The 12,272-nt window shown below is 48.8% G+C and overlaps 1 protein-coding gene across 1 annotated transcript in view; it reads left to right on the top strand.

Annotated features, from left to right (window-relative positions):
* Positions 1-11,174, top strand: part of LOC147985952 (uncharacterized) — a 29,713-nt gene extending 18,539 nt beyond the window's left edge. The window contains exons 3-5 of the mRNA XM_087541809.1: positions 10,093-10,348; positions 10,644-10,695; positions 10,773-11,174. Of these exons, the coding sequence (XP_087397935.1) occupies positions 10,093-10,348; positions 10,644-10,695; positions 10,773-11,174 (710 nt within the window). The remainder of the gene's footprint in view (positions 1-10,092; positions 10,349-10,643; positions 10,696-10,772) is intronic.
* Positions 11,175-12,272: the final 1,098 nt, after the last annotated feature.

Here is a 12,272-nt window from a genome sequence, read left to right on the forward strand (position 1 = left end):
ACAGGGCAAACACATGATATCATTTGTCGACGTTGCAAGGGTGGAGGTCATTATGCGAGAGAATGCCCATCTAAGCGTGTGATGATTGTTACTGAGGATGGTGGGTATGAGTCCGCTAGTGACTATGATGAGGAGACTTTGGCTCTTATTACACGTGACGAACACGGTGGAGACGATTCTGATCATGAGACGCAATACATGGCTCCTGAAGATGCGGACAGGTATGAATGTTTAGTTGCTCAATGTGTTTTGAGTGTGCAGGTTACACAAGCTGAGCAAAATCAGAGACATAATTTGTTCCATACAAAGGGAGTTGTGAAGGAACGTTCTGTTCGCGTGATCATAGATGGAGGGAGCTGCAATAACTTGGCTAGCATGGAGATGGTGGAGAAGCCATCTCTCACCACAAGACCACATCCACATCCTTACTACATCCAATGGTTCAACAACAGCGGCAAGGTTAAGGTAACACATACTGTTCGTGTGCATTTTAGTATCTCTACATATGCTGATTATGTTGATTGTGATGTGGTACCTATGCAAGCATGTTCCTTATTACTTGGTAGACCATGGCAATTTGATAAAAATTCTGTGCACCATGGTAGAAACAATCAGTATACTCTTGTTCATAACGATAAAAATATTACTTTGCTTCCTATGACTCCTGATTCCATTTTGAAAGATGATATTAATAGAGCTAATAAAGCAAAACAGGAGACAAATAAGAGTGAAAATCAGATTGTGGCGAAAGAATTTGAGCACCAAATGAAGCCTAATAATAAACCATCTACTGTTGTTTCTGAAATTAAATTGAAAAGTGCATGTTTACTTGCAACCAAATCTGATATTGATGAGCTAGATTTCAGCAAATCTGTTTGCTATGCTTTTGTGTGCAAAGAGGCATTATTTTCATTCGAGGACGTGCCTTCCTCTTTGGCCCCTGCTGTCACTAACATTTTGCAGGAGTTTGCTGACGTCTTTCCACAAGACGTGCCACCGGGATTACCACCTATTCGAGGGATTGGGCATCAAATTGACTTAATTCCCGGTGCTTCGCTACCCAACCGTGCACCATACCGTACCAATCCAGAGGAGACGAAGGAGATTATGCGTCAAGTACAAGAACTGCTCGACAAAGGTTATATACACGAATCCCTTAGTACTTGTGCTGTTCCTATCATTTTAGTGCCGAAAAAGGATGGTACGTCGCGTATGTGCGTTGATTGTAGAGGCATTAATAATATTACTATTCGTTATCGTCATCCTATTCCTAGGCTAGATGATATGCTTGATGAATTGAGTGGCTCTACAATATTCTCCAAAGTTGATTTGCGTAGTGGTTACCATCAAATTCGTATGAAATTGGGAGATGAATGGAAAACAGCATTTAAAACTAAGTTTGGATTATATGAGTGGTTAGTCATGCCTTTTGGGTTAACTAATGCACCTAGTACTTTCATGAGGTTAATGAACGAAGTTTTACGTGCTTTCATTGGACGATTTGTGGTAGTTTACTTTGATGACATATTGATTTATAGCAAATCTTTGGAGGAACATTTGGAACATTTACGTGTTGTTTTTATTGCTCTACGTGATGCACGTTTGTTTGGTAACCTTGGAAAGTGCACCTTTTGCACCGACCGAGTATCTTTTCTTGGCTATGTTGTTACTCCACAGGGAATTGAAGTTGATAAAGCCAAGATTGAAGCTATTGAGAGTTGGCCGCAGCCCAAAACGGTCACACAAGTGAGGAGTTTCCTTGGCCTCGCCGGTTTCTATAGGCGTTTTGTGAGAGATTTCAGCACCATTGCTGCACCTCTCAACGAGCTTACAAAGAAGGATGTACCTTTTGTTTGGGGTACCGCACAGGAAGAAGCCTTCACGGTATTGAAAGATAAGTTGACACATGCTCCTTTACTCCAACTTCCTAATTTCAATAAGACTTTTGAGCTTGAATGTGATGCTAGTGGAATTGGATTAGGAGGTGTGTTATTACAAGATGGAAAACCTGTTGCATACTTTTCTGAAAAATTGAGTGGGCCTAGTCTGAACTATTCTACTTATGATAAAGAATTAGACCTTAGAAACATAGCAACATTATTTATGGCCCAAGGAATTTGTTATACATTCTGATCATGAATCTTTGAAACACATTAAAAGTCAAGCAAAACTGAACCGTCGACATGCTAAATGGGTTGAATTCATTGAGACTTTCCCTTATGTGATTAAACACAAGAAGGGTAAAGAAAATGTTATTGCTGATGCCTTGTCTCGTCGTTATACTATGCTTTCACAACTTGACTTTAAAATATTTGGTTTGGAGACCATCAAGGATCAATATGTTAATGATGCTGAATGTATTGCAGAATTGTAAGGAAGGGAGAACTTGGAACAAGTTTGTTCTTAACGATGGATTTGTGTTTCGTGCTCACAAGCTATGCATTCCAGCTAGCTCCGTTTGTCTTTTGTTGTTGCAGGAGGCGCATGGAGGAGGATTAATGGGACACTTTGGCGTCAAGAAGACGGAGGATATACTTGCTACACATTTCTTTTGGCCAAAGATGAGACGGGATGTTGAGCGTTTTGTTGCTCGCTGCACTACATGTCAAAGAGCTAAGTCACGACTCAATCCTCATGGTTTACCTAGAACAAAGAAGGGGAGGGATAGCATATTTGTTGTCGTGGATAGGTTCTCGAAAATGGCACACTTTATACCATGTCATAAAAGCGATGATGCTGTTAATGTTGCTGATTTGTTCTTTCGTGAAATTATTCGCTTACATGGTGTGCCAAATACTATTGTTTCAGATCGTGATACTAAATTTCTTAGCCACTTTTGGAGATGTTTATGGGCTAAGTTGGGGACTAAGCTGCTTTTTAGTACTACTTGTCACCCCCAAACTGATGGACAAACTGAAGTAGTCAATAGAACATTGTCTACTATGCTTAGGGCTGTTTTGAAGAATAACAAGAAAATGTGGGAAGAATGCTTGCCTCATATTGAATTTGCTTATAATCGTTCATTGCATTCTACTACTAAGATGTGCCCTTTTGAAATTGTGTATGGTTTCCTACCTCGTGCACCTATTGATTTGTTGCCTCTTCCATCTTCGGAGAAGGTTAATTTTGATGCTAAAGAACGTTCTGAATTGATTTTAAAAATGCATGAGTTAACTAAGGAAAACATTGAGCGTATGAATGCTAAATATAAACTTGCTGGAGATAAGGGTAGAAAACATGTTGTGTTTGCACCTGGAGATCTTGTTTGGTTACATTTGCGTAAAGATAGATTTCCTAATCTGCGCAAATCAAAGCTAATGCCACGTGCTGATGGTCCTTTTAAGGTTTTAGAGAAAATAAATGATAATGCATATAAACTTGAGCTACCTGCAGATTTTGGGGTTAGTCCCACTTTTAACATTGCAGATTTGAAGCCTTATTTGGGTGAGGAAGATGCGCTTCCGTCGAGGACGACTTCATTTCAAGAAGGGGAGGATGATGAGGACATCAATACCATTGTTACACCCACAGCCCCTACTATTACATATACTGGACCAATTACTAGGGCTCGCGCACGCCAATTAAATTACCAGGTACTTTCGTTTCTTGGTAATGATTCTAATGTTCATGAGATTATGATGCTGCCTAAATTGGATACATTTGTTTTGCTTTCAAATGAAGGGCCTAGCTTGGAGAAGGATGAACATTGGAGCAAGAACACGCATGGAGTTGATGGCATGCGCAAGGGGATCAAGAACGGAGTTACAAGTGATGATTTCAGGACTTTGAAGCCGCCATAAGGAGTGCATGAAGCCATGGACGAAATATACAAGATGCCACTTCATAATATTCGTCCATAGGCTATTCTAGGTGCTGCGTCACCTTATTAATGGGCCAGGCCCATGTAATTTCGAAATACTTAAGTATAGGCTATTTTTAGAGTCCGTATGTGTGGGGAAACAAGAGTTAGGGATGGTTTCGGACCCCACCCTCAAGGGCCACGAAATTCCCCTCTCTTCCTCCATATATACAGCCCTTAGGGCGTCGTTTGGACTTTGGGTTTTGTTTAGATTAAAAGTTCGCCATAGCTGCAACTTCGCGTACTTCGTTTGTGTCCAATGACCAGACCAAGACGTCACAGAACCCCACCTTGATCAATAAAGCTTTCATCTTATATTCGCAATATCCCGATTGCAATCTCAGTTTCTTGCTTGTTCTTCGTTTGCTCGCAGGAAACAGGCCCTCGTGGTCAGGTTGATCGTGCTCCGGCGTGGTCAATAACCCCTCGGAAGTTGGTTTAGCGATTGCTAAGGCGCGACGTCTCGCACGTTCGTAGTCGGATCGTCAAGGTCGACTCCCACAGAAAACGATAGCCACCATCTCATCGAAACATCGGGACACCTTTGCCTCTATCACTTTTTCATATAAGCATCACAATCCCAAACTTTAAGAAACGACAACTTTGGTTTCTTGCCAAACCACAGTTCAAATTGTGTCGTCTCAACGGACTTAGATGGTGCCCTTTTAAACATGAATGCAGCTGTCTTTAATGCATAACCCCAAAACGATAGTGGTAGATCGGTAAGAGACATCATAGGTCGCACCATATCTAATAAAGTACGGTTATGACGTTCGGACACACCATTATGCTGTGGTGTTCCAGGTGGCGTGAGTAGTGAAACTATTTCACATTGTTTTAACTGAAGACCAAACTCATAACTCAAATACTCTTCTCCACGATCAGATCGTAGAAACTTTATTTTCTTGTTACGATGATTTTCCACTTCACTCTGAAATTCTTTGAACTTTTCAAATGTTTCAGACTTATGTTTCATCAAGTAGATATACTCATATCTGCTCAAATCATCTGTGAAGATCAGAAAATAATGATACCTGTCACGAGTCTCAATATTCATCGGACCACATACATCAGTATGTATGATTTCCAACAAATTTGTTGCTCGCTCCATTGTTCCGAAGAACGGAGTCTTAGTCATCTTGCCCATGAGGCATGGTTCGCAAGCATCAAATGATTCATAATCAAGTGATTCCAAAAGCCCATCAGCATGGAGTTTCTTCATGCGCTTTACACCAATATGACCTTAACAGCAGTGCCACAAATAAGTTGCACTATCATTATTAACTTTGCATCTTTTGGTTTCAATATTATGATTATGTGTATTAGTACGATCGAGATCCAACGAACTATTTTCATTGGGTGTGTAACCATATAAGGTTTTATTCATGTAAACAGAACAACAATTTATTCTCTTACTTAAATGAATAACCGTATTACAATAAACATGATCAAATCATATTCATGCTCAACGTAAACACCAAATAACACTTATTTAGGTTCAACACTAATCCCAAAAGTATAGGGAGTGTGCGATGATGGGGTGGCCGAAGTGGCTGTTATCGACGGCGGCTCAAACATGCGTCGTGGCCGCCGTGGAACGAGCACGGAAAGTTAGATGGACCCATGGCTTGGATAGCGTGGGGCCTGTCGCCCTTGTCACCATGCCAAAAAAGAAAACAGGAAAAGCGCCAAAAAGCGCTCTCGGACAAGGAGCCCAGCAAGAGACGGAGACATCTTGGCCCCCACGCCAACAAAATCGTCCTCCACGCCTGGCACCAACGACCCCGAGACACCTAGGGCCTCCCCGTTTGCTCTTTTTCCCTCCTGCCTAGGGCAAAGCGAACCTTCGACCACACTGCAATGACCACTCCCACCGCGAGGCAGGAATCAGACTCGCCAACAACCCCACCGGCTTCGATTAGCGTCGTGCACAATTTTCTATCCTATGGACGTTACACAAGCTCGAAGGCGGATCCCTTGTCAGGCAAAGCGATGTCTCGCCCACCATTGTCCCTGCTGCCGGTTTGGTAGCTTCTGCCATTCGTTCGCCAACGACCCCAATGGCTTCGGTCGCTGTCGTGCCCGATTTGTTATCCTAAGGACACAACACGAGCCCTGAGGCGGATCCATTGTCAGTGAAAAGCGATGCCTCGCCCATCTATGTCCCTGCCGCCGGTTTGGCAGCTTGTGTTGACCATTCCACGACGTTAGAGTTGACAAACAGCGCCAGCAAAGATGGGCCAAAGACACGCGAGAAGCCCACAACCTCAAAGGACGATCCTCCACCGGCCCATGGCCCAGCGCGATTCAAATGTCGTCAGCGAGGATTCAACCCCATGCGAGAGGCCCAGCCCGTGACGGATGGCACGCAGACCCTGGCTCTGACACCATCTCCTTATGCGTCCAAGACTTGGATGTCGCCACAGATCACCATCAGCCGCTCACGCCAGCGCGCACCGAAGACGTGGACGCTCGGAGATTTCCTCACTGAGGCGACCAAGCACCTGAACGCCACACTGCCAACGCTACGGAGGCGCCCACGACGACAACTCATGCTCCGCGCCCCAATCGATCGACAGACACCTCATGCTCTTAGACCGGCGAGCCACCCACGACAGAACGCCATGCGCGAGTCTAGAAGTTTTGCACCCTAGGGATCATCGGAGCCAACCAGAAAATCACAGTCATCGGGGGAGTTTCGCACCCTAGGGATCATTGCAGCCAGCCAGAAGATCACAGTCATCGAGGAATAAAACATACTATGGCTTCTTCGCGACGCTAATCCCATACGGTGGGACCTCGACGTGCTGTCCCTCATCTTCTGGTGCGAGGGCGGCCGCCGCGTGCACTGGACGGGCCTTGGCAGCACCGGCGCATCTTGGCAGCTCCACCTGATGGCCGCCGCCCTCGACGAGGCGCACCCCCTCCTGGCCGACCTACTACAGCAGCACAACGACATCTTCGACGAGCCACAGGGCCTCCCTCCCTCGCGGCCCTGTGACCACCGCATCCACCTGCTGCCGAACATGGCGCCTGTCACCGTTCGTCCGTACCGGTACCCCTAGCTGCAGAAGGACGAGCTCGAGCGTCAGGTGGCGGTCATGCTCGCGCAGGGCATCATTCGGATTTCGACTTCACTGTTCTTTTCTTCGGTGCTCCTTGTGCGTAAGGCCGATGGCACGTGGCGCTTCTGCATCGACTTCCGCGCCCTCAACACCATGACGTCCAAGGACAAGTTCCCCATCCCCGTAGTGGATGAGCTCCTAGACGAGCTACACGGCACGCGCTTCTTCACCAAGCTCGACTTGCGCTCGGGCTATCATCAGGTGCGGATGCACCCGGACGACATCGCAAAGACGGCGTTCCGCACTCACCATGGCCACTTTGAGTTCTTGGTGATGCCGTTCGGCCTCTCCAACGCGTCGGCGACTTTTCAGGCCCTGATGAACGACGTGCTCAGCCCCTACTTACGCCGCTTTGTGCTTGTTTTCTTTGATGATATTCTTATCTACAGCGCATCCTGGGCGGAGCACCTGCAGCACGTGGCCATCATCTTCAACGAGCTTCGAGCGCATCGTCTTCATCTCAAGCGCTCAAAGTGCTCGTTTGGCATGACCTCCGTCGCGTACCTGGGCCACGTCGTCTCGGCGGACGGTGTCGCGATGGACGCGGACAAGGTCGCTGTTGTTGCTGCGTGGCCGACTCCGCAGTCGCCGCGGGCTCTTCGCGGTTTCTTGGGCCTCGCGGGGTACTATCGGAAGTACATCCAGGACTTCGGCCTCATCGTTGCGCCCCTCACACGCCTCCTTCGCCGCGACACCTTCTCTTGGGACAAGGAGGCGCCTACGGCGTTCGCCGCCCTACAGCGGGCGCTCACGACGGGCCCCGTCCTCCAGATGCCGGACTTCGACGCGCCGTTTATGGTGGACTGCGACGCCTCTGGCATCGGCTGCGGCCCTGTCCTCCACCAGGGCGAGGGGCCGCTGGCCTTCTTCAACCGTCCCTTCGCCGCGCGTCATCACAAGCTCGCCGCCTATGAGCGTGAGCTGATCGGGCTGGTCCAGGCGGTGCGCCACTGGCAGCCTTATCTTTGGGCCGGACATTCCGTGTGCGCACGGACCACTACAGCCTGAAGTTCTTGCTGGATCAGCGCCTCTCCACCGTGCCGCAGCATGAGTGGATCAGCAAGCTCTTCGGCTTCGACTTCGTCGTAGAGTACCGCCTCGGTCGCCTCAACACGGTCGGCGACGCCCTGTCCCGCCGTGACGCCGACGACGTGACCGACGCCCCCACAGTAGGCGCGGTCTTCTGCATCCACTCCGGGCCATCCTTCGCCTTCATCGACGACATCCGCCGCGCTACTTCGACGGCCGCGGACGCGCAGCAACTGCGCCAGCGCCTGGCCGATGGCGAGCTGGCCGCGCCGTGGCGCGTGGACGAGGGGCTGCTCCTCCATGGCCACCGCATCTTCGTGCCTGATCATGGCGACCTGCGCCACTAGGCCTTGGCCTTGGCGCACTCTGCTGGACACGAGGGCGTGCAGAAGACCCTTCACCGTCTCCGCGCTGATTTTTACATACCTGGGGATGGCGCCCTGGTGCGCGACTGGTTGCGGTCGTGTGTGACGTGCCAGCGGAACAAGACGGAGACACTCAGGCCGGCGGGTCTACTGCAGCCGCTGGACGTGCCCTCCCAGGTGTGGGCGGACATCTCCATGGACTTCATCGAGGGGCTGCCGAAGGTTGGCGGCAAGTCCGTCATCCTCACGGTGGTTGATCGCTTCTCCAAGTACGCGCACTTCATCGTCCTCGGTCATCCCTACACGGCTGCTTCGGTGGCACGCGCCTTCTTCAACGGCATCGTCCACCTCCACGGCTTCCCATCTTCCATCGTCAGTGACCGTGACCCTGTGTTCACGGGCCACATCTGGCGGGATCTCTTTGGGTTGGTGGGCGTGAAGCTCCGCATGAGCACGACGTTTCATCCCCAGACGGATGGCCAGTCCAAGGTCGTCAACAAGATCATCGCCATGTACCTGAGCTGCATTACTGGAGATCGTCCACGAGCTTGGGTGGACTGGCTGGCATGGGCGGAGTACTGCTACAACACTTCCTATCACTCCGCGTGAACACCACGCCCTTCGAGGTGGTCTATGTGCGGCCACCTCCAGCGATGCTTCCATATGCGCCTGGCACGGCGCGGACTGACACGGCGGACGACTTGCTCCGTACCCGCGACGAGATACTGGCTGAGGTGCGCCAGCGACTTCTTCAGGCACAGCAGCTGGCTCGGACGTACTATGATGCGCATCATCGCGAGGCGGAGTTCGCGATGGGCGACTGGGTGTGGTTGCGCCTCCTCCACGGGACGGCCCAGTCTTTGGACCCGCGCTCCAAGCGCAAGTTGGGGCCTCGCTACGCCGGCCCCTTTCGTGTGCTGGAGCGTGTTGGCACGCTTGCCTACCGCCTTGAGCTACCTCCAGGGTCTCGCCTCCATGACGTCTTCAACGTGGGCCTCCCGAAGGCCTACCGTGGCGACCCGCCTACTGCGCCACCAGCTCTTCCTCCTACTTCGAATGGACGTCTCACGCCCGCTCCTGCAACTGTGTCCCGAGTGATGCAGGCGCAGCAGCGCCGCAGTGTGTGGCACATCTTGGTGCATTGGACAGGCATGCCGGAGGAAGAAGCGACTTGGGAGAAGCTTGATGATTTCCGCCAGCAGTTTTCAGAAGTTCAGCTCGAGGACGAGCTGTTTGAGAAGGCGGGGAGAGATGTTATGGTCGGTCTTACGTATAGCCGTAAGAAGCCCACTAGTGGCTAGTTATGGGCTTAGCCCAAGTTATCTAGGGTTTAGAGGAGGCTGTCCTCCTATATAAACATATGTACCCCTTCATGATTAATCAGAAAATAAACAGTATTAAACTGTCGTCTCCCTGAGAGACCCCAAACCCTAGCCGCCTCCTGCCCTAGCGCCGCCTCCTCCTCACCCGCGCAGCGACGGCGCACCGCCGGCGCCAGCGCCCCCAACTCCTTCGCCCTCACTTCCACCCCTACAACCTTCGTCCGAGACCTGGTAGAACCCTAGCCTCTACCATCGACATCTTGGAATTTGGGTTAAAGAGGTTGTTCATCAAACATGTTTGATTACTGTGAAAGCTCGAAACCCACTGCTGGGAAAAAATGCAAAGTGGTCTGCTCCTATTAGTGGGGTCACAAAAATTAACTTTGATGAAGCCTATGATGCAGGATCTACTCATGCTGCTACCGGCGTCGTGGCAAGAATATCTGATGGTGAGTTTGTGCTAGCTGCTGCAAGGGGATACGACAATATTCAAAATCCCCTGACAGCTGAAACACTCGCTTTTAGAGATGCAATTATTGAAGCAGTCAAAGAAGGATGGCAGCATGTTCATTTTGAAACAGCTTGTCAAATAGGTAGTGGAGAAGCTAAGGAAAATGCTAGTAACTTAGTTCCCCTTAAAGGCGACTGGTATTGTTCCTTCACCATATCATGCTTGATTTGTATAACTTGATTCTGTTTTACCATAGCATAAAGTACCAGGCCTATGACATATTTTCCTCTTTCTCAACTTTAATCTTTCTGATGTCCATTTTTTAACAAAATCCATTGAGTCATTGTATAAATAAACTGGCTTGATAACTTATTTATAGAGACAAACGCTTGCCACGGGCGTTCTTTTGTTCAGGGTTTCAAACTGTGACATTATTCCTTCCATTAGATTTACTGTTGCTAGTTCTCGTTCTAACCATTATTATTTTTGTAGGCGTGACCGTGTGAAATGCACAAAGGCTAAAGCAAAGACTGAATCTATGCATGTGGCTGACGAACATCACAACCCACTCTAACATATATTAATCGCCTATCTACCACTGAAACAACTCCATCTTTTCAGGAATTGTTGTTTCCTCAAAGTCGCACCAAGAAGCGTAAACAGAACGAGAAGACTAACAAAATTACCGTGGATGCCATCACCAACAAGCCAGATTCATTTCAGAGCAAACGAACACCCTCCCTTTCTCTCGCGCCTCTCCCCTCAGCAACAAGTGAAGGTGCAGCAAGCTCACATGAAGCAGCTGAGTCCGTACAGGATGACGAACACGGCAAGGGCCCCTGCGATGAGGATGAGGAACTCTCGGCCCCTGCCGAGTCCGGGTGCGCCGGGAGGGCGCTTGGTGCCCAGGGTGAGGGCGCCGCCACCGGGAGACGAAACCTTCGACATTTCGCGCTTTGGATACTCAGGGAGGAGGGATTCGCCGGGGAGGAGGAGGGGCTCGCTCGGATTTCTCTCGCTTAGGTTCGGGGGGGGGGGGGGAAGGCAGCTTCTTCTTGCGCTAGGGGTAAGAAAAAGGGGATGGGAGGAAGGGCACGTGTATCATGTGGGCCGGGCCGATGGGGTCTCCCTATGCATCGCCTCGAACGAGTCGGAAGCTCGGCCCGCTCGCGTTGCTCATGCCTTCACGATACGTGGGCCTGGCCCAGCGCGCGGGTGAATGAGCGTGTAATACGGCGAATCCCTATAACGCTCCCGTGTGCGTGACCGAACGGGGGCGCGCCCGCGCGTGGCGCCGTGTGGGCCGCGCCCACTTAAGCTTGGATAGCTGTTTCAGGCGGGTTTTATTAGGATTTTCGGTTTTCTTTTCTTTTGTTTTTTCGTTTTTCTCTTTTCTGTTTTCATTTTTTCTGTTTCACTTTTCTGTTTTCATCTTTTCTGTTTCATTTTTTTTCTGTTTTCAAATATGAACAGTTTTTAAAATTTGAATTTTTTTAAAGTTTGAACAATTTTTGACTTTGAACATTTTTTAGTTCGAACAATTTTCAAACTTTGAACATTTTTTAGTTCGAACAATTTTCAAATTTTGAACAATTTGACTTTGAACATTTTTCAAACTGTGAACAATTTTTTCCTTTGAACAATTTTCGAACTAGGAACAATTTTTTAGTTTGAACAATTTTCGAGTTTGAACAATTTTCTAGTTTGAACAATTATGGATTTTGAACAATTTTCGAATGTGAACAGTTTTTGAATTTGAACATTTTTGAAATTTGAACATTTTTTAATTTAAACAGATTCAAAATCAGAACAGTTTTCGTAATTAAAAACAGAAAAAAAGAAGAAGAAACGTACCTCAGAGGCTCATGCTGGGTCGAATTGTCGCGGCCCACACGGCGCCACGCGCGGGCGCGCTCCTGTTCGGTCGCGCACACGGGCGCGTTATAGGGGCTCCCGTAATACGGGACACCCGTTGCGGCCAGCTGCTGCGCAGCGCAGCGCACGACGGCATTTGAGCGACGGACGCAGCCAGCTGTGCTGCGAGTTTATTTCCACGAATTGACTTGAACAAATTTCATATTTGAACAGATTTTAAACTTAAACGTTTTTCTTAATTGAAGT

The sequence above is a fragment of the Triticum urartu genome, chromosome 2A, assembly GCF_056163025.1.
Source record: "Triticum urartu cultivar PI428250 chromosome 2A, HENAU_Tu73, whole genome shotgun sequence".
Taxonomy (NCBI): Eukaryota; Viridiplantae; Streptophyta; class Magnoliopsida; order Poales; family Poaceae; genus Triticum; species Triticum urartu.